Source organism: Struthio camelus, chromosome 6 (genome assembly GCF_040807025.1).
Source record: "Struthio camelus isolate bStrCam1 chromosome 6, bStrCam1.hap1, whole genome shotgun sequence".
NCBI lineage: Eukaryota > Metazoa > Chordata > Aves > Struthioniformes > Struthionidae > Struthio > Struthio camelus.
The window spans coordinates 25,205,321-25,228,700 of record NC_090947.1 but is presented as its reverse complement, the minus strand read 5'-3'; the positions used below and the strand labels follow the sequence as shown (position 1 = coordinate 25,228,700).

The window sequence follows — 23,380 nt, the reverse complement described above, 5'->3', positions numbered from 1 at the left end:
CAGAAAGGAAATGGCTTTGCAGCTCTCACTGAAATTACATGCATACAATAATGCATGCACTAAATATTTCTGTTTGTATGGTCTTCCTCTAAAATATGGGCTGCAGACCACTGTGGTACATGGAGATCAAAGTTAAGCCTATGTCAAGATCACAACACAATAGATTGTCAGTATGACTTGATAAAATCACAGTAGGGAGAAAGAAATTAATTTTCTTTGTGTTTGAAGAACATAGTGAATGTTGTTTGCAATGTAAAATTATATCAAAGACTTCCAGTACTTCCTGTATGGACATAGTAATATTATTTACCTTTCCTTTAAAAAAACTTTGTAGAAATTGGGGCTTCTTGAGCGTGTTTCAAAGGAATAATGCCTCTAACTTAAGTTTTTAAGTGTCAGCAAAGATACACCTTAAATGTTATCATGGAACATCCCTCTGTCTAAAGTTAATTCTCCATAAACTGTGTTCTAAATCTGCTTACATCATTCCCTTTATAAAATTAGCTACTTATCAATGCAGCCATTTTACTGATGTTATACTCCACATAGTGATAACATTAGAAGAGTCATAGAATGCTGTGATAGAACTGCTTTTACTTTTTATGGTACTCATATTTGTCTGTTGTCAGCACAATCGGAGGGTGTAAAAGAATCATTTTGAAGATTTGGCTTATGTTATCAGTATGATTCATTGGTGCAGTATTGTTTTTAAAGCACTTGTTTTCACTTCAGCCCTCCAAAAAAAGAATTTTTGGCTATTTATTTGACAGGTATGTGTACTGTACCAGAGTAATAAGTAGTTTCAAAATGCACAATAAATTCAGAAAATGCATTGGCAAGTGAGAATGCAAAATAACAGCTACTGCTCTAAAAGTAATGTGCTGCTCTTTTGGAAATAAATGGATTTAAAATATCCTATATGGCTGGAAATCCGTGTTTTCATGTCAATGACAGTGAAAATTTTATATTCAGACTTTTTAGATTTTACAGACTTGATAGAATAACATGTATTTGAGACATGAAAATACATCTGTGCAGCTTGCTGTTGGTTTGGTCATGATGTTGGAAAAATTATCGGTGTTGACGTTTGCTATCTGAAATATAATCTAAAATGCAGCCACATGATTGGAATAATTAAACAGCATGAAGCATGGAAGGCACCCACTTCTAAACTTACTGAAATTCTATTTCAGAATTCTTATGTGTGGCTCAGAATAGCAGTGTAATCATTTCAGCAATTCCTCGGATAAAAATATCAGAATATTTTCAGTAGGGAAAATATACATGGTGTAGTTTCTAATCTTGTGACCTCACCTGTAGTAGAGCAGTTTGGCATTATAAATTGTAGATAAGAAATTCTTCTTTTAACGTTAGAGCACGGAATACATGCAAAATATTTTGGTATGCATTTCAAACATTAACATCTATTCAAAATAAAAAATAAAAATAAAAAAAAAATATGTGGGGTTTCTTTCACAGAAATTAAATGCATCCAGTTCATCAGAAGGCAGCACAGTTGATATTGGACTACCTCCAGAAGGGGAGCAGCCAGAAATAGAACCTGAAGAAGCTCTGGAGCCAGAGGCTTGTTTTACAGAAGGTAAGTGAAGCAAAATATACCCACGGTGGTTAGACCTAACTATGTTGTTTTTTGGGCTGGGTTCTACTCTCAGGTAGAATTAAGAGGTAGTTTTGTGATTATGGTTCTGTTTTCTTTCTGTATTAGTATCTCCTTCAGAGGTACTGCCATGTATGTGCTGTTCTGGTGCTTTCTCTGTCCTTGGTAGGTATTATAAGAGCTACAAAACTTTCACTTCAAATATTGAAACTAAAGCCCTCAGATACTCAGGAAGATACTTATTTACAAGCATCTAGTGCAGTATTACTGAAATTAGCCAGATGACTTCTGTTCATTTGTGATTCCTAATATTTGCCTTATTCTAACGTCTCACAACTTAATATCACACTTAACCAGGCTGTGTGCGGAGATTCAAATGCTGTCAAGTCAGCGTAGAAGATGGGAAAGGGAAAATCTGGTGGAACCTTAGGAAAACTTGCTACAAGATTGTTGAACACAACTGGTTTGAGACCTTCATTGTCTTCATGATTCTTCTCAGCAGTGGTGCTCTGGTAAATTCAATGTGAAACAATTGTACGATATTTTAAGTAGCAAGCTTTTGGAGTTATAGTTAATTATATAGCTACAGATGACATGTCAGAACTTAGTATCTAATTCATTTGTGTTCTAATATCAAAATATATCAACAAGCATTTAGTATGTATTGTATGATATGTAAGTTTTCTCACAGGCTATGAAAGAAATGTGTGCGGAGAGTTCAAAATATCTAATGTTCATGGAAGAAAGAACTTAGTTGTATCAGACCGGTACTAACATGTCTTCACATTTCTTTTACATGTTAGTAACTTTTCTTTTGTTTTCTTCAGTCACAAATACAGTATGATTTGTTAGCTTTTTTCTGATTTATATAGATTTATAATAAACCACAGCTGAGCTAGGAATGTATCACCAGCAACTTGGATTGTCAAACTGAGATGTAAGGTGCAAAAGTTATTCAGTTACTTTACCAAATTTTACCACAAATTTAAAAAATTTTAAAAATCATAAACCATGAAATATTATTATATATTATATATAATTATTCCATATTATATCATGTATTGTATGATATATGCAATATGTAATGATTACTATAGATTATTATAAGTTATATATTAAAATTACAATTTTTTTTTACCAATATCACATTTTACCAGGATATTAAATCAAGTGTGTTGAGTAAGTACTGAAGAAATTAGTACTTCACAACAGGAGCAGAATATACTGTACTTGCCACACTTGGGATCCAGTGCATGGTGATTCTCTATCAATGTAGACAATTCCTTTTGAAGGGAGAGTTATTAATCTGTGCTCAGGATTGCTTTGTGGGTTAGTCTGTATAGTTCGATTTCAATTATTATTTTCTCAAAAATTCCATATCACAAGAGCCAGTATTAAGTCCCTAATACCGTTTTGCTCTAAAGTTGTAGCTACCACAGAGGAAATCCTTATGTCAATAAGAATAGCTATGCATGAAAATGAGAGCAAATGAGAGCTGGAGAACTGTATTACAGTGAGTTTCATGGATCACCATTCAGCTCAGCCAACAGCCGAATATTGTATTTGGAGTTAGCATTCTGAAAGGACTACAGCATGGAGTGAAAGGGAAAGTTATGCTTGAGGGAAGAACTAGCTTATAGCTTATCATCACATATATCTTTCCAGTTCAAATTCTTTCTTGGCTACTGTATCCTACATTGCAAATTGTGAAGCCATTTAATTATGTCTTTGAAAATCTTTTTTCACAGGCATTTGAAGATATATACATAGAACAACGTAAAACTATCAAGACCATGCTGGAATATGCTGACAAAGTTTTCACTTACATCTTCATTCTGGAAATGCTTTTAAAATGGGTGGCTTATGGCTTTCAAACCTATTTCACTAATGCATGGTGCTGGCTGGACTTCCTGATTGTTGATGTATGTATTCTTTTTCATATCCTGTACTACAGGCTGTAAAAATCAGAGTATTATGTTTTTAAGGTAAACTTTCTATTCTATCCAATGAGAACTCTGTCTTAAAACTGTTGTTGTGATACAGTTTTTAATTCTGTTCCAAAGAGAAAAATTATATAGATATATTTATTACTATAAAGGTGTTTTGCTGATATGCTGTAGTTTTATGATGCTTTAATGCTCATTTTAAATGATGCCGTTTAATAATTGCTTTTGCTGCATGGAAAGGATGCTGTTCATCCTCTTTAGTTTTTACTGCATATGGGAATTTGATTATTTGAATGCAATTTCTTTTAAGGTTTTAAACATTTTAATTAATTACTATAAATGTCCTATCACTTAGTCAGTGTAATCAGAAAGGAAAATGCTGCAAGAAACTCTCAGTTCCATTGTACTACGCAGTATTCTGGGATTTTTCACTGCATCACATGAGGACCTTAAAGAGGCACTTGGAGCACGCTAGAGGAGTGTCCTTAGTACTCAGATCTCTTTCAAAAGGCTGCCTCATCAAGGAGCATCCACATAGTCTCAAGGACCTAGGGAAAGGAGTGGCATAACTTCAAGCGTACATGCTCACAGTATTAGGTAGCAAAAATGGAAGTCTACAGATCTTTAACTGTAGAGCAGACATTCATTTCCCTTCCATCCCCCATAGCCTGACTACATCTGTATATGCTAATACACATATGTATATGTATGTCCGTTCTGCATATGTAATTCGCGTGGAATGCAAGGTAAGGATGTGCCTTGAATTAACTCATTGAATTCACTCATATTCACTCATTGTGATCAGCAGCAGAATTCCGTAGAAATCATGATACATTATTCATCTCCCTCAGAATGCAGTGATATGATACACCATGAAGTCTCTGCTACGTAGAGCTTGGAAAACATTACAACTGCACCAACATTATTGATTCTGTGATAAAAAGTAGCTATATGCACACCTAGTATTCTGTGGTTGAGTCTGTACCCTACTGAAGTTATTGGATCAGTAATGAGATTGCATAAATCATCATGAGCAGTGAGTTTACAGAGACACAATGAATAATACTTCATACTGTCATTACATGTTTATTGTGTTTTTAACAAATACTTACTTCTTGTTTGATAGTCTGTGCTTTAGCTACCTCTGTGAACTTTATGAAAAACTTTCTTAGTTTGTCATGGCAACCTTATCCTAATGGATTTTTTCGTGGAGAAAAGTTACTCTCTGAAGTACTTTTCCTTTTTTTAGTGTTTAGCCGGGGGATAGAGATAACTAAACAAAAAGATTAATTTGGAAGTGAGACAAATAAGAGAGAACAGGAAGGTTGGAAGGGCATTAAATGCTGGGTAATGGAAGACATGGAATTGTTTTTTTACTAGGGCCACTCCTTGCCAATGGTTTACTATAAATACATTTCTAAGGATTATTGATGAAAGATAATTGTATTATTTATTTTACAGCTATTCTAGTATATTTTCTCATCTGCCTGCAGACCAGACCAGCGTTGTACAAGCCAGAATTGATGAAGTGGTTAAAGGAGTCACAGGGAATGTAATGAAGTGTGGATATGCCTAACAAGGAAGCTCCTACTATTTATTGTCTAACAAACAGTTGTTTATCAATCAGTCTTGATTAGTCTGGTTAAATCTGAACAGCACTGGTAGCTATGGCTGTTGATATTAAAAGCACTAGAAAGTTACATTTGACCAAAGATCAGGTCTGAATGTGGACTTTGAGAGCTTTGACATTCTCATCAAGTTCTGAAGGTACCAGGGAAAGTCCTGTCCTAAACTGACCATTCCAATTCACCCAACTTTTGGGAGTTTTGTTTTTGCATGAGACTTCATTTTATCTTTAAATACACCAAATGTTGAGTAGTTTATCTGAATTTAGAAAGCATTTTTATACCATTCTACCAACATCATTTCATCAACAGGTACCTAGAATATACTTTCGTTCTACTTTGTCTGACTTAAAAGATCGTTCTGCATTATAGAAGGATTCCTGGAGAAAGAGGTCCAGCCTTGAATCTTCTTGAGAAGTTCAGGGTACACATCATTCCCACCATATGCATATGGATATACAAGATGAATGAGCAATATTGCCTTTCTGTTTTTGTGTAGGTCTCTTTGGTTAGCTTAACAGCTAATGCCTTGGGCTACTCAGAACTTGGTGCGATTAAATCCCTTAGGACACTAAGAGCTTTGAGACCTCTAAGAGCCTTGTCGCGATTTGAAGGGATGAGGGTAAGATGAAATGAAAGAATCTGAAATAATGCATGCATACACAGAGAAAATGCATGCAGAATAATTAATAACAAATCCATGCAGAAATGCTACACTGTCATCCTATATATTTTACATTTATCACTAACATATAAGCAAAAGGCTTCATCTGCTTATATGAATGCATGTGTTACTGCACACATTATTACATTTATTTAGGTTCCTTGGCTTTTCAGGCAATTTCATATTTTTCTGGAAGGCTCAAGGAATTACCAACTGCATGGATCTATGCTATGTTAATACAAAACTGAATTTATCCCATATAATTAAATCCTGCTATAGTTAGAACAGTTTAAAAAAACAGTGCTTCCTCATACAAGTGTGTGCACATATACACACATATATATCTGCATAATTTGTATTTCATATAAATATAAAATGCATAGTCTATCAAAAATCTATTAATGTTTTATTCTATTAATATTATTTGGCAGTTTTTGTTGTAAGTTAAAGGGTTTGTTATGAACTCATATGTTAATAAGTAAATTGGTAGTGTTTAAATGCCTTCAGTCTTTCAGATTAGATGACTATTGCATTCTATTTGAGATAACGCTTCTAGTATATCAAAGATGCAGCTGGTATTTTATTTTATGATTTCTGGCTTAAATTGGCTGCATACTGCTTTCCATATTGATTTTAAAATGTTGATTGTAATCTACAGAGCGCTAAGCAGCCTGAAAAACATATCGGAAGACTTTTTGCTGACAGAGTTGGATAGATTTTAGAAGTTATGGTCCCTTGCTGTTTGTTACCACTGTATCAGTTCCCACATCTGAAACCCTGAATTGCCCAAGTGGGCTCTCTCAGTCTACTTCAATGCAAAGTCAGGTTGATTAGTTTAAATCACTTCTTTAGTGCACTGAAAAGGACAAAGGCTTTACATAATGTATGACATGAAAGCTCTAGAAACATTTCTCTTCGGGGCAGTAGTCAACAACTTTGGGTGGTAAATGTTTCTAGCTCCAACCACAAGAGAAGGGCTGACTTAAGCCTTCAGAGTCCATCTGTCTGCCTGGGGCAGATTGCCATAGAACTAATCAGCAGATGCACTTGAGCTGAAAAGCTATTGCTATAATTAAAAGGGATCCATGTGTGAGCTGCCTACTGGAGTCACTGCCCTTTGGCAGCCCAGGTTACAAGCTTATTAGTAAACTTACAAGTTGACTACTTATGACTATTTGGTGAGCTTCTGGAGAAAATGCAGTGTTGTGTGTGTGTGGAAATTAATAGACTTCAAACAAAAAAGAAACACGCTTTGATGAAAGCTAAACAATTTAAATAGAAAATACCACTTCCTTGCTTCCAAGGAATCTGAGGGTTTCACAGGCCCTTTCTTCATGCGCTGCCAAGCCACTCTACATTTTCTGTGGTACACTACTACATCTCTTCTTAGCAATTATGGAGCAATAGATAGTGAACTATAGCCCAGCTGGGGAACAGGGCAATACAGAAGGCTGAGACTATGAAATAGTCAGCCCACTAAAATATTTCTTTAATTAAACTTTTGGATGATAGCCAAGAAAACCCTTTTTGGCTCAAATTATTAAGCTTTTTTTTCCTCCAAATTATTAAGCTTGCTTTTTGAGTATGTGTTTTCTACTCCCAAATCTCAATTTTCTGCAGAAAGCAGACACTTTCCATTTTGAAAATGTATTTCAGTCAACTTCCCCACCATTTCTGTAAAAATAATTTCAATGGAAAATTTTCAGTGGCCATTTAACAAACTTTTGTAAAGTTAGCAATCTAAGTCCTTTTTACTAACTGTCTTTTTCTAAGAGTTATCTCTAAACTAAATCAGATTGGTTTGCATGTTTAGATTGAGTACTGCTCTTTTTCTTGTTGACTAGCTACAGGAACGGTCCGCTAAAGTTTTATCAAAATATTTTTCAAATAAAATCTATGTCATAGCTCTGCATCACCAAAACTGTGGAGATCCCTTTAAAAAAGGCATGTGGTCTTCTTCATAGATAAATATAGTATTTTTATACCCCGCTCTTTAACAAAACTTCATATTCTTTGTACTTTTTCTATCTGAAAATCAGTCTGCACAACACTTCACCACCTCTGAGAGATTCTGAATGCTTTGTCAGAATATGATTTCTCATAGTTTCTTCAATATAACCCTCTTTTTTTTCGTGCAGCATTTTTGGAAAAGTTAGAAAGTCTGGAGTTGTCTATGACAAAGTTAGCACATTCAGATCATGTCTGACAGCCCTATAACCATGCAGTGTTCTAAGAAGCGATACATATTTTCTCTTCTGATGTGACGTACTTGTTTTCACAGTTAAAGAGAAAGTAAAGTTTTCATAAGTTGTCTTAGCAAGCTTTGTCAAAATGTTTCCTATGTGTAGACTGGCTAAAGCATACACCTATTTCTTGATTTTAAAAAATTCCTGCAGAACTATGCTGAAGCAAATTTGAAACTTTAGGATGTCTACATCAGACATAAGACCCATGTAAAACCTCAATAATACCTGGGTAAAAAGCACGCTAGTCCTTTTTTTTTTTTTAAACAAGAGTGATGAGTAAAAAACTGAATACAAAATATTACGGATTTTATATGTGCGGTAAATTGCTTAAGAGGCAATTTAATGTGGCAAGGAGAAAAAAAATCACTTCCTGTAATGAAGGTTTACAGGTAATTTTGAATTCTATAACTTCCGTGTTGGTGTAAACTTTACTTAATGATTTGATCCTGACCAACTAACTGTATCTCTTTGTAAAACAACTAGATAGACCTAGAGTTCTGACTTTAGCAAAGACATGATAGGAAGCAGTAGATGAAGTTAGATAACTTCATACTGTGCGTGAGATGCAGATTTCTGTTAGTTAGGCGATTAACCATTTGAATAACTTTTCTATGGATATAATGAATTTTGCATTATTTAAAGCCGTTAATTTCAGGCTTAATGTATTTAAAGATACAGTAGCCCAAGTTGGTGAAGAAATTAGTACAAGGAGATTCTAAGGCCTGCTGCATGGAAATTCAAGATACCTGTTCATAACATAGTAATATTTTTGCTGTTTATAAACAGAAAATATGACAATATAGTATAGTTTACTATTTGCATGGGCACTTATAATTACTTCCAGTGAGTATTATACGTCTTATATATGTGCAAGAAATTCCATTTTACACAGTTAAAATTTTTAGTCTGCCATACTATTCCCTGAAATCTGCATTTGTTGCTCCCTCCAAACTGCCCCAAACTCATAATTCATAGAAAACATTCCCCCAGTGGAAAGCATGTGATGTTTCCCCTGCATCTTCTCACCACTACTGCTGCTAGAGGAAGTGCACTTTAATTTGCAGTTAGGACTACATGAAAGTAGCCTGTGGGAGTATAATTAAGAATTCTGCTGAGACATGATCTGGCTGTGCTCTCTCCCAACCAGCATCACTTACTCCTGTATGGTGCTAGTCCCATGCTGTCTTCTAACCAGTAAAGAGCACTTTTTAATCTCTTTCTAATTACTATCCCCACTTTCACTAGCTATATGTTGCTGTCAGGCCTTGCCCTCTCTTCTCTAAGCCCTACCACCAATGGAAGCCAGGAGGTATCTAGATCAGTGTTTTCCCTGATGTTCTGAATGTCTTCAAATGATTCATATTACAAGCTGGTCTTGTTACAGCTTCAGGACTCAGACTAAAAAGAAGAAAAGTAGGTCAACTGTAGAAATGCAGCAATTATGGAGAGAATAACATGACTGGACCTGCAGCTGTTAGAGAAAAAGACTTCTTGGGTGTAATGAGACTGAAAGCTTGAGGAAAAATATCTTCACTTCATTAACTGTCCCTTTGTATCTCAATAATTATTTCTGATGGATGATATTATTACATTTAAGAAATCTAGGTATATTTTGAAGTAGAAGAATCAAGATAAGCTTAAGTAAAAATGTTTTCTTAAATACTGCCTTTTTCAAAAGTATTCCAGAATATGTAGACATTGGCAAAAACTTCTGTATCCATTTATTAATTCCAGTCAAGTTTCCCACTAAAATTGATGGATTCACAGATTTCATATTTAAATTACTTCAACATTCATACTAAACTAATAATTTGTTTAGGTCAAACTCTTCCTCTATCTTTGGCTTTCCATAGTCATGTCATTGACAAAGGTGAGAGTACAGGTTGGTCAACATCAGACAGCACTGCAGAAATATTCAGGATTTTCCATTAGGAAATCCGTTCTGCCCTGCTGATGAGCAATAAATTGCTGTATTATTTTTGCTTATTGGTCTATAATAGGTATCACTAAAGAGATTTTTAGTATGATTAACAAACTACTTTGAGTGTTTAAATTTCCCTATTAAACATCAACTTTTTTTAAATATGTAGTTTTTTTCTGATTATGACATATGTCTCATTTAAGACATTTATACACAAAAATTAGACACAAAAACCAAATCTGCACTGAAGTATGGAGAAAATTCATCCACCATTCTATGCATTTAGAGAGTCATAGATTAATTTGTGTTGAGAGGAACCTCTTCTGGTCCCACTCCTAAATTTAATGTAACAATTTCATTGAAGACATATGAGATCTCGAATATTGTCCAAAGTACGTAGCACCCCAAAAAGGTATTGTTTTGACAGGAATGGATCCATGAAAATGCAAGAAGTATTCCTCCTTTCCTTCATGGTGATGTTCATAATCTAACGTTTAAAGTATTTTTTTTTTCTGTTGTATAAAATGGCAGTGAATGAGAGGTGATCTACCTGGATGACTAGTTCAACAAGTAATTGGATCTGTGGAGTCTATTATTTGTAGATATAAACTTAATGCCAATATGTTTTACAGGCTTAAGATACATATTTATATTTCAAATAGAAACAGATAAGATAGTGTGCTAGAAGATCGGTTGTAGTACCTACATTATATAAACTAAATGAATTATAAATAATCACATCTATGTAATGCCTAATATCCTGCATTTTTAAAACAAAATCTTCATTAGGTTATGAGATATGAGTCAATCGTTTTCGCAAAACTAACATTAGTGACCCATAGTTATTAAACTGTATATTATTAGACATATTTACAAACAGATTTAAAATAGGAGTTAACTTTCTTAGCAGCTCATCAATTTCACCATTAAATAAATCATTCTCATTCATAATGGACCTACTTTCTCCCTAACTTTCTTTTTTTTACTTTTTTTATTTGATTCTGGCATGTTTTTAATCATCATTCATCATACAGTAACACATCCTGCATTTTTATTTCCTGAAGTCTGATTTTCCTTAAAATTAATTTGGAAATTAAATCAAGTCTCTACGTTCTTGGAGTCTTATTTGCCACTTGCCTGAACACTACCAGCTTTTGTGTGTTTGGATACTTAGCCAGTTTCCTGGTTTGAATATGTGTCTACTTTTCTGTTTTTATATATAACCATCCAAATCAACATGCACACATCCCTTAATTTTCTTTTATTTAAAATAAGTTTCAAAATCACTTTCAGTTAAAAATTTGCTCAGTAATCCTGATTTGGACTGTTTCTTCAATACACGTACAGTAGAAACAAGTTTGTTGTGTTTGATGCAATCAGTTATTAGAAGAATTACAGGTATGGTTTTACAGACTTACCTTAAGTAAATAGTCTAAAAAGAAGAATTAAATAATGCTGTTTTTTGTGTTTTTCTCAGAATTCTTTTTACCTATTTGTTCTTTTTTCATTCTTTAAAGCTACCATTTGCTATTACGTGTATGTTTTTCCTTCATATTATGTTGACATTTTATCTTTCCTCTCTATACCTCTTTTCTTACTTGTTACTCTCAACAATTCAAAAAGCATAATACAGATATTAGAATTAAAATAGAGTGTTACATTTAAAACTGATAAAGCATTTGTAAGATACTAGTGCCTGTGTTCTTACACTTTGTCTCCTTGGTTTCCTTTGTACACCAGGTTGTTGTGAATGCCCTCCTAGGAGCAATTCCATCCATTATGAATGTGCTTCTTGTTTGCCTTATATTCTGGCTGATCTTCAGTATCATGGGAGTAAACTTATTTGCTGGAAAATTTTACTACTGTGTTAACACCACAACTGATGAGAGATTTGATATCAGCCAAATCAACAACTATAGCCAATGTGAGGAGCTCATAAAAAACAATGAAACTGCTCGATGGAAGAATGTGAAGGTTAACTTTGATAATGTAGGCCTTGGCTATCTTTCACTGCTTCAAGTAGTAAGTCACTACTTCTGTTGCTATATTTCTGTTGTTTAATTGTAAGAGTCAAAAGTAATTTCTTATTCCTTCTTTCATTTAGAAATCTTTTCCCTCACTTTCTGGTTTGCAATTATGCTTATAAAAGTGCTTACACAGAAATGTAGAGCACATGTTTTAAAAACACAAAATCGTGTGTGTGTGTGTGTGTGTGTGTGTATTTATGTATGTATGCAATATGTAAAGAAATTTCAGGTAAGCAGAAATGGATATTTAACATATATAAGGTGTATTTGTGACCTTCTCTTCAAATACGTATCTGCCTTGCATCTCTGTTCAACTGATTATACTAGCTCCTTCTGTGTTGGAAGTCACGTTTGGTAATCAGGAAAGTTATAAAAAGTATACAGCCAAAATAATACACCTATAAACCAAATAAAAGGCGAAAATGAATTCTAGAAATAAACTGAACGGATGAATGTCAGCAGTGCAGAATTCTTGTGAGGCTGGAAAGAATGTGATTGAGGAGATTAGTTCATAAGATGTGAACTTTGGGGCACAGGGGAAGGTTTGGTGCTTTCAGGATTCCCACAGTTGAGATCAAAGCTTTAACTCTAGGACATTCCATTCGTTTTTATTAATACTTGTATCTCTGCTTTTAAAATTTTTCCAAAATGGTATCTCACATATTAGTGAAATCCCTATATTTCAGAGGATACTGACTTATATATGCCAATATATATGTGCTATATGCAAACATGCATCTTGAAGATTCTGAGAATCCTGAGACTTCATACATTCAGAACTGCAGATATTTCCCTTATCTTTCTGATGTTTACAGCTATAATATATCCTTTCCAGTCAGGATATCCTTTGTTAAGTTCTTTTCCCTCCACAAGGCAGCGTATTTTAGGGAAGCATTTCATCATAACTGATAAGCTAGTTCTTCCTGTATTTATCATTTATAACCAGTGTTAGTTAATTGTGACAGACTAGTTGTCATGGGCATTGGAAAAATAATAATTCCTGGTCTAGAATTAAATTAATTCCTGTGAACTAGAAAGGTGTAGATAATTTTGAGCTCTTGCTCAGGAACTATAGAGTATCGTGGCAACTGTTGAAAAGTGTCACGCCTTTGAGCCAAGAACTGGTGATGGCTAAAAGTGTGGGATAAATTCATGACTCCACAGAAGTAATATAAACAGTAGCGGCTATATGGACTGTGATACAAGAAAACATGTAATTCAAACCCAGTTCAACTTAGCTGCATGATGTCTACATCAAATACACCTACTTTGCTGTAACACAGAAAATAACTTTTATATCAGGTATTACTCAGAACGGATAAAATTTCTTAAGAGATGTTGTGTCCCCTATAGTAAAATATTAGACATTGCTTGCAGTTCTCTTACGTGAATAAAAATATAGCAGAAGGCAAGAGTCACCTATTAATATTGTACTATACTGGTGTTTATGATGAGCCATTAGGACATTTAGTCTTCAGCTCTTAAACAATGTTTCTGATGAGCCATTTTCCAGGAAAAGCATAAGATAAACACAACTGTTCTGTTTATAGGCTACATTTAAAGGATGGATGGATATCATGTACGCAGCTGTGGATTCTCGTAATGTAAGTATATTCCCTTGACTCCATTTGTTTTGACTGTATGAGCTCCAAGATTCAAGAATGTAATTTTAACATGTTTCAGAAATAGCAGGAAACATGACAGAACAAGGAGTTATTATAGTTCTATAGTTAGAGCAAATAGAGAGCATAGGAAAAATACAAGAGACAAAGAAAGCAGAGGAGCAATGTAAAGCATTCCATGTTCTCAGCGCTACAATCAGACCAAAATTCCTGAACTCCCCAGCAGACTACACTATTGCCATTAAATGTGTTTTCCTCCTCTCGTTATGTGCCTTAAGATATTACTTACATTTGGAAATAGGCACTGATAGCTTAGAGATGATTGTTGGTAACACTGATTTTTGGTTTTAAGGTTGATTGCTTTGCAGGCAGCTTGGCTCCTTTCTTCAGGACACAACTCCTATTCTCAACTCAGCTGGTGCATTTTCTTATCCTTTTGCCTTCCCCCTCCTCCCTGGGTACAAGTTGTTCCCTAGCTTTAAGTGGAGAACTGAATAAACTATACTGGTAACCCCTTAGCATTTTTGGTAAGCAACACTCACAGAGAGAGGCCTGTTTTAGTGTAATAAATCTGCATAGCTATACCAAGCAGGTATGCTTAATCTAAACATGGTTTGGATGCCTCACTTTAGACAGCCTACACCCATTAAGCTGTGAAAGACGCGTGCTGTAACCTGACCAATGCACACTTTAAGTTAAAACTCAGGTTATAGGAAGGGTCAGCTGCAGGGAAACTCTGCAAGAGCAGTGAGATATAAAAGAATAAGAGAAGAATTTATACAAAAATGGCAACTCATGGTACAAATACTAAAATCCAGGGCAGTTTACCAAGCACCCATAGCAGTGAAACCTCCCCAAACCCACATCAGGGGCTTCCCATGAGATATATGGGAAAATTCACACCTTTAAGAGCTGTTTTTTCATGCTGCCTATAGATTCAGACAGATGGTACTATGCTAGTTTAAAGCAATTGTGTCTTCAGTATTTTTTCTACACTCAAATAGACTAGTTACATTTTCCAAATGAAAGATCAGGTTCTATAGCAGAGTCCTTTGTGAAGACTGTAAATTCAGAAATTGCACAACAATGGGATACGTGTGAACTTGAACATAAGAAGGAAAGGTCAGAGTGACAAAGCCCTAAATTCTACCCAGCAGATGTTTGATTCTGTGTTCACAGTTAAATTAAGGCTTAGTATCTATGCATTTTTGCAGGTCTTGGATCAGCCTAAGTATGAAGATAACCTGTACATGTATCTTTACTTTGTCATCTTTATCATCTTTGGATCATTCTTTACCTTGAACCTTTTCATTGGTGTCATCATAGACAATTTCAACCAGCAGAAAAAGAAGATAAGTACTTCATCATTATTCAGAAAAGAAAGCTAACAAATGCTTCTTTTTGGCTCCCACATAGTGCTTTTATTAATAAAAATATATTTTGTCATATCTTATGATAAATTAACATATGCATTATGTATTGTATACATTAAATTATTAAAGCTGTACAGTTTGGTATGATGAGAGGTTGGTGGACAATGACACTGTAAATCTGTCCATGTACAGTAAAGCGCTCAGTATCATCTGTGTGAAGATGTAGATTTGGCACTGGAGTCTTAAACTGAATCATAAAAAGGCTAACCATTGAAATAGCTAAATGTAGCTTTAAAAATTCTTATATAGGTTGCCTTCGTAACTCAGAGTTCATCAGTCCTGGTTTTGAACCCTAACAATAACCATCGTATTATCTTTATTTGTACTCTCTTTAGTGTTAGTACTTTGTCAGCACCACACCCAAAATATCAGTCTTTCAGCTGCAGAACTTAACTAAAGTATGCTAACACAAAAAGTTATTACAGTAGTGGAAGTGCTGCTGAATCCATGTTCTGCCTTTAGAAATTGGTTGAGATGGAGAGATGCTTTATTTTTCTACTCACTCCATGTAGTAGTTTCAAGATCTCCCACTTCAAGTCTCCAGTGCCAGGAGGGAAAAGGATGTGAAATCTGATTGTCTGGATCCCTTCTAGTTCTCCTTTGGCATCATAGCTATCAGTACTGAAATTTTTCCAAAATTTACTATAGAGGAGAAACAAGAAAAAGGGATTGGAGTAGTTTATCAATTTGTGTCTCAGAATAACTGAAGGAATTTAGCATAAGAAAGAAAAAGCACCTCTCTTGCCTGAAAGCTCCCATCCTCTGCAATTCCCCTCTCCCTAGTGAACACCAGAGGTCCACCACAAAAAATGCAAGTTCAAGAGCCTCTCAGAAAAGATCCTAACCATTTAGAATGGAAGGTGTAAAGCAGTTCTTCTGCTTCCCATGTACTAATAACCACAACAAAACAAGAATTTTATGTCTCTCCTGAATTTTTCTACAGATGAGACTGGGAACAAGAGTGGTAATTACTACTGCTCCATACTTCTGGTTATAAGTAATTAAGGCGAAATATGTGGTTGTAACCAGTTTTTGTTTCATTGCTTTACTTTGGAGGTCAAGACATTTTTATGACAGAAGAACAGAAGAAATACTACAATGCAATGAAAAAATTGGGTTCAAAGAAACCACAAAAACCTATACCTCGACCAGCAGTAAGAATGAAAATCTTGTCTCTTATTTTTACATTTATTTAATAATTGAACTGTTTTAACGAAGCTGTAGGCTGAATTAAACTGTAATCAAAAAAAACAAGTGATATGAGACAAAACTCATCCATCTGAAATCTATGTTTTTGGTCTTTTGTAATCTGCTTGAACATGGAGGACTCTTCCATTTCCTTTATTTTTTTTTCCCCTCGTTTTCTTCCTGCTGATGACAATGTCATTTTACATGATATTTTTTCAAAACACTGGGTTAACTAAAACAATCAGTTGTGCCAGTGCTTTTGTCAAAACACGTCTAAGCCCTAGGGTGCAGTCTTTTTTAATAGCCAAGGAAGGTTCTCTGAAACTGGTGTATAACGGCAACTTACCATATTATTGCCTGGAAAAAAGTCTTTGTTTCTCACACTCCTGTCCTGCAATATGAATCCCTACAATGGCTTGCTCTCCTGAGCAGGGCTACCTGCACGCTACAGGGCGGGGCTTGGCTTGGGGCAGAATGTGATTCCCGTTCTGCAGTTCCAGTTCTGCTTGTGAAACCTTGTGGAAGCCGGTTCAGTGGCCAGTTCAGCCCTCAGTAATTTCCCTATAGCTGAGAAATAAAAGACAGATTTTTTTTAAAAGGTTATTTTGGTAGCATGGAGCTTACTAAACTCTGAGATTGAAAACTTTATAGGTTTTCTGGCAAATAAAGTGCTATGAACTTTCAGCCTGCCTGCAGCCCCCCTCCCTCTTTTTTTTCCAAAGTTTGCCAAGTTAAACATTCATTTAACTGTCTGCTTCTCAGAAGCTTACAGTGAATTGGCTCGAGATGGCAAAGTCTTCCCTGCAACTCTAAAAAATGCACCATGTTTTTAAGTCTTCCCTTCAATGCTTGTAAATACAATAATAGCATGCCTATTTGAGTTGTGTTTATATATACAAATTGGAAAATTCATACAAATGGAAGACTTCATGGAAGGCATGAAACTGTTTTCATGCACAGCTACAAGATTCAGTTAATTTGTAACATTTTGGAAAAAGAAATTCTACCAATGCACATCAAAATGAATCTTATTCTTTTCCCACAGAACAAATTCCAAGGCATGGTGTTTGATTTCGTAACAAAACAAGCATTTGATATCAGTATCATGATACTTATCTGCCTTAACATGGTCACAATGATGGTAGAAACAGATGACCAGAGTGAAGATATGGAAAACATTTTATACTGGATTAACCTGGTGTTTATTGTACTTTTCACTGGAGAATGTGTCCTGAAATTGATTTCACTTCGCCATTACTACTTTACTATAGGCTGGAATATTTTTGATTTTGTGGTTGTCATTCTCTCCATAGTAGGTAAGAGCAATTCATTTTCATGAAAGGGCTAGTTCAGTGGAAACTGAAACTTTGTTTGGAATGTAAAGTCTACTTGCATTTGGGTTCAGCATCGTCACTAGAATGCCCTGACTTCAGTTTTTCTGTCTTCTGATTTCATATTATCCATAAAATAACTGAACAGCATAGAAGAGAATTTTTATCAATAGGTTTCATATACTCTGACTTTTAGATTAGTTGAAATTAGACTTTTGTTCTGAATTCAGGAGAAATTCCATAGCACTGAAACAGAACAATAAAAGAGGGACAGAACAGAAACAAATCAATAAATGAGGGGAATTTTGACACTAACAGTGCCAGTTACAGGAGGAAGCTGACCCCTGCAATCCTAAATCCAAGCGCAAAATCTGTATGGGACTGTTGTTAGATTAGCATGCCAGGTAGCATGTCAGGACCCCAGACAGCAGTGTAAAACCGTTGACTTACCTCAGAGCTGTGTTTGCCAAGGAGAGGTCTAACACCTGAGCTAATGTGAGCAAATAGACAAGCAGAGCTGAAGCACATGTAGTAATAAATATATGGCTCCACTAATCTTTCCTTTATCTAGAGCAGAAAACTGGAAAGAACTTGAATAAAAATTCTTTAGTTTTAACTTCCCGGAGCTTGTTAAGACACTGGTTTTGTCATTTTTTGATGGAAACAAGATACAGTTACTAGTTTTCTGCTTCTCTGAGGCCCATAATATAATGCCCACTTCTGCTGCTCTCTGATGGGTTCTATGAAGCTTTTATATTACCAGTTTATTTATGTTTGGAATTGTTGTGTCATTATTACTAAATTTGTGGTCATGTTATTTCATATGCGATTAACAAGTTACAGTTCTCTTCAAATTTACTTATTTTATTTGAATACTGGTGGTTACGTAGTAATTTAATACTACTGTATATATCCTTCTTCAGATTGAGATTATTTTTATTAAATAGAAAGAGATACTTCTGATCTCAGCGTTTGCTAGTCTACACTACACTAATTACCAGTGTCTCCTAAAAAACTTGCCTTGTATGTGAGTATGTATAGTCATGCAATTAATACATAGAAATGTCTTTGTTGCACTTTCTCATTATTCTGCAAACTGCTTGAGAAGTTCTATTGGGATTTACAGATTTCCATAGCATACCAAACTTTAAAAGTTTTTTGAAAACCAACTGAAAGGCTGGAAGCCAAATTTCTAAAATCTGTTCAAATTTGCTATTCCTCTAAAAGATCTACCATGTTTGTAGAATAAATCTTTAGCAGTTGCTTTTAAATGTAATAATATTCTTTACTAATTTAACTTGTTTTTCAACAGGTATGTTTCTAGCTGAGATGATTGAGAAATATTTTGTATCCCCCACATTATTCAGAGTCATTCGACTTGCCAGAATAGGTCGAATCCTGCGTCTCATTAAGGGCGCTAAGGGCATCCGCACGCTGCTTTTTGCTTTGATGATGTCTCTTCCTGCTTTGTTCAACATTGGTCTGCTGCTGTTCCTGGTCATGTTTATCTATGCGATATTTGGGATGTCCAACTTTGCCTATGTCAAGAGGGAAGTTGGGATTGATGACATGTTCAATTTTGAAACGTTTGGCAACAGCATGATCTGTCTCTTCCAAATTACCACGTCTGCTGGCTGGGATGGTTTGTTAGCCCCAATTCTCAACAGCGGGGAACCAGACTGTGACCCGCATAAAGATCATCCGGGCAGCTCTGTTAAAGGTGACTGTGGCAACCCTTCCGTTGGGATTTTCTTCTTTGTCAGCTACATTATCATATCGTTTCTGGTAGTGGTGAACATGTACATTGCTGTGATTCTGGAGAACTTCAGTGTTGCTACTGAGGAAAGTGCTGAGCCCCTGAGCGAGGATGACTTTGAGATGTTCTATGAAGTCTGGGAGAAGTTCGATCCAGATGCAACACAATTCATAGAGTTCAGTAAACTATCAGATTTTGCAGCTTCATTAGACCCTCCTCTGCTTATAGCAAAACCGAACAAAGTCCAGCTTATCGCAATGGATCTGCCCATGGTAAGTGGTGACAGAATTCACTGCCTGGACATCTTGTTTGCTTTCACCAAGCGTGTTTTGGGGGAAAGTGGAGAGATGGATGCCCTCAGAATACAGATGGAAGACCGGTTTATGGCAGCCAATCCTTCTAAAGTCTCCTATGAACCAATTACAACCACATTAAAACGAAAACAGGAGGAGGTGTCTGCTGTCATTATTCAGCGTGCTTTCAGACGCCATCTTTTAAGGCAAAAAGTCAAAAAAGTTTCATGTATATTTAATCAGGATAAAGATAAAGATGAGGATGATCTTCCCATGAAAGAAGAAATGATTATGGATAAACTAAATGAGAACTCCACTCCAGAAAAAACAGATATGACCCCATCCACCACCTCCCCGCCATCCTATGATAGTGTAACCAAGCCAGACAAGGATAAATATGAAAAAGACAAATCAGAGAAAGAAGATAAAGGTAAAGACAGCAGGGAAACTAAAAAGTAACATGGAATTCTGTTTGCGATTGACAAACTGTTTACAGCGTGAGAAAGTCATGTATTTGTGTCAACAGGACTCCTGTAGGAGGTACATGCCAAACTGACAGTTTTTACATATATAAATATATATATAAATAATTATATATATATATATAAAAGGTCAGTGCCTATAACAAGACAGTGACCCCTTGTCATCAAACTGCAACTCTGTAAAACAGGGTAACATCTTGACAGGAGGTTGTTGTTTTTATTACCAGCTGACACTGCTGAAGGGAAGACAAAATGGCCAATCAGACTGTAGGGACCAGTTAAAAAAAGGTGCAAACCTATGAATATCTATGTTTAACATGAAACACTCAGTAAAATAATTGTATCCACTGTTTGCATTTCAACAGCCACATTTCCCATATTTTTACAAAATCAGTGTTGGTGAATTTATCATTTTTTAATTCACAGGTTGTTTACTATTATATGTGACTATTTTTGTAAATGGGTTTTATGTTGGGGAAGGGGGTATGAGAACCAGGTGTTCTACTCTCGGATTCTCTATAATGTACAGACAGAAGTGATTTGCATGAAGGCATGCTGCACTTGTAGTTCATGCATGGAAAAACATGACGTCGCACAAAGCAACAGAGTCTATCTACTTCCACGTTTCAGGGTGGCTCTATATTTTGAGGTGCTTAATAACAGTATCCATCTAGTGTCTCATCCAGAGAAATCTTAATGTGCCTGTAAAGTCCCATAGAGTCTACAATAATAGAACAGATGTTTTATTTTTTCATAACTCATTAAACTGTAGTTGAATAAACTCTGAATAAAAAATTTGCTGGGGGATATAAAGTCCATTTTAAAATATTCTTCTGCAGAAAACAGCTTACCTGAACTTGGGAAACTGAATTTACCAAAACCCCACAAAACTAAATGATTATGAAGTTGTTCTGCTTCACCCTGCAGTATCGTTTAGCCATCTTCTGCTCTCAGCAAGGTTGACTTTGTATGTGTTGGTAAAATAATGCCGTCTATGTAAATAGTTATTTTATCCTGTGGTGCATGTTTGAGCAAACAAATAATGACCTGTGCACAATATTTATTGCATCAAATATGTACCACAATAAATGTAGTTTGCAAGCTTTTAACAGCTAATATGAAGTATTCTGTACCATTATAGATAGTTTGGAAGCTATCACTGATGCATGTTTATCTTGCCTTTGCTGCTGTAATTTTACTCCTTCCACTGTTAAAAGTCTAATATGGGAAGCCATATCTCAGTGGTTAAGTGAAACAAATTGTTCAATCAGTCATCATTCTTTCATGACATCAAGCAATAGTTTGCAGCTATTTAAGAGCTTCTTGCTTTGCATTCTAAAATTTTAAGTGAATACTGTACGGAGTATAGTCAGACTGTACAGGATATGTTGCAAACTGCTTAATCTGTTGAAAATACATGGATAGAATTTTCTAAGAAAGTATAAATATTGTAAAAATATCATTTTATTTTATTTTTCAGCGTTTTGTACATAAAATAAGAAATGAGAATTATCTTCAGGTTGATGTCACTGTCACTTTTGTTACTTTCTATCCATAGCACTTTTTAATTCAAGAACTCCACAAAATGAGAAACAAAGGAGAGAATGAGGTAGCTTTAGGTTTCTGCTTTTTTATTAGTACTGTATTTTTGCACACATTTTAATGTGAAATAAGTTTCAAACTGAGTCTAAAATGCACTTGCTTCCAAATAGATATAACTTGTAATTGAAATGTGGTTGGGAGATTTGTTTAAAATTCTAGCACTGCCTGCATCAGAAGTTTCAAGATAGTCTTTTTATTCATGAAATCTTTACCAGTGTTTGTTTACATAGACTATTCTTATTCTTGTTGATTCATGCTGCACTAGAACTGTTCTAAATATAATATGGGATCCACGATGGGTTCACCCCCCCCCTCCCCCACAGGAATTAAATAGCAAACTTGTATAATTGAGCACATCAGGACATTTTTGTGTTTCTAACACAAGCAAAAATTCAATGTTGATTCCTCCTTTTACAAAAATAATGACTTGTGTGTCGGTGAACTGCATGCAGGAAAATGCTATTACCATAAAGAACAGTAAACCACATTACAGTTGAGCCAAAAGAATAAAGACTTCATTTTTTATTGTATTTAATTGTTCTGTCTTTGTTTTCATCACTAAAAAATATTGACTATCAAAAGGTGCTATAAAAATATATAAAATACTAGAAATCAGGAGTAGTGATTGAAAGTCATTATAATAATAGAACTGTAAACAGTAAAAAATTGAAGCTGTATACTTTCAAATATATCTATACTTAATTTGATTTGCACTTGTATTCTTCAGGTGATTAATCCTATTTGAAAATATTATGCAGTAGGATAATGTTTATATCCATGATGCTTAAAACCCTTTTTCATGTCAGGTATTCTGAGACAAGTAGAAAAGGCAGATGTTACAAAAACTGTCTAGCTACAAAGCCTGCACACCAGTATGTATCATCTCAATGATATTTTACATTTGAAGTCAAGAATCATCTTTATGTTATAAGGAAGACTTTGTATGCTACAGAATATGTAAAGTATTTATTATTTTACTTTAAGGCATGGGGAGATGACTGAAGTCAGTGGAATCTCTGCTGGAAGTTTTGGTAAAGCATCAAATCCATAAAATTTTTATTTAGCTTAGGGTGCTGAGTACAATTTTAGTGTGAAAAATAATATTAATCTTTTATGGTGAATTTATACACACCACTTTTCACTGCAAAGGAGCCTGGCATATGCAGAATGATGCACACTTGCCTATGAAACCGCTAATATCAGAATACAGAAGGTAGATGTAGAACAGTATCGCAAGAGTAGTGGCAGTGGAATTGAGGAAGAATTTTGAATGGGAACAGAGATATGAAATTTACATTTACTGAAGTGCTATGATATTTCTATGATATTTCTAACATAAAAACAACAGAAGGGTCATCAAGAAAGGTACCTTTATCCTATATTTTATTCTTCTGTCTTCTGTTAGATGACCTTCATTCATTGCTTACAAATTCAGAGGCTCCCTATTGGAGAAATATTTGGGGGGAAGAGGAGGAGAAACTTATATAAATCAATTCTACTACATGTCAGTCTTGTCACGCAAATTACCTAACTCCACTTTACAGCATCTATTATGAGGTGCTTGGAATTATGTCGGAAGAATGCATTATATCAAAGTATTTCTTGCATCTTCCCTAGCTGGGCTTC

At 35.0% G+C, this 23,380-nt stretch overlaps 1 protein-coding gene across 5 annotated transcripts in view; it reads left to right on the top strand.

The window, feature by feature from the left end:
* SCN2A (sodium voltage-gated channel alpha subunit 2) overlaps positions 1–22,284 on the top strand; it is a 78,756-nt gene extending 56,472 nt beyond the window's left edge. For all 5 annotated transcript variants that reach the window (XM_009676187.2, XM_009676185.2, XM_009676186.2 and 2 more), the window contains exons 18-27: positions 1,480–1,600; positions 1,976–2,130; positions 3,367–3,540; positions 5,689–5,811; positions 11,761–12,042; positions 13,598–13,651; positions 14,884–15,021; positions 16,152–16,256; positions 17,336–17,606; positions 18,934–22,284. In XM_009676187.2, coding sequence (XP_009674482.1) covers positions 1,480–1,600; positions 1,976–2,130; positions 3,367–3,540; positions 5,689–5,811; positions 11,761–12,042; positions 13,598–13,651; positions 14,884–15,021; positions 16,152–16,256; positions 17,336–17,606; positions 18,934–20,129 — 2,619 coding nt within the window. In that variant the 3' untranslated portion in view covers positions 20,130–22,284. The remainder of the gene's footprint in view (positions 1–1,479; positions 1,601–1,975; positions 2,131–3,366; positions 3,541–5,688; positions 5,812–11,760; positions 12,043–13,597; positions 13,652–14,883; positions 15,022–16,151; positions 16,257–17,335; positions 17,607–18,933) is intronic.
* Positions 22,285–23,380: the final 1,096 nt, after the last annotated feature.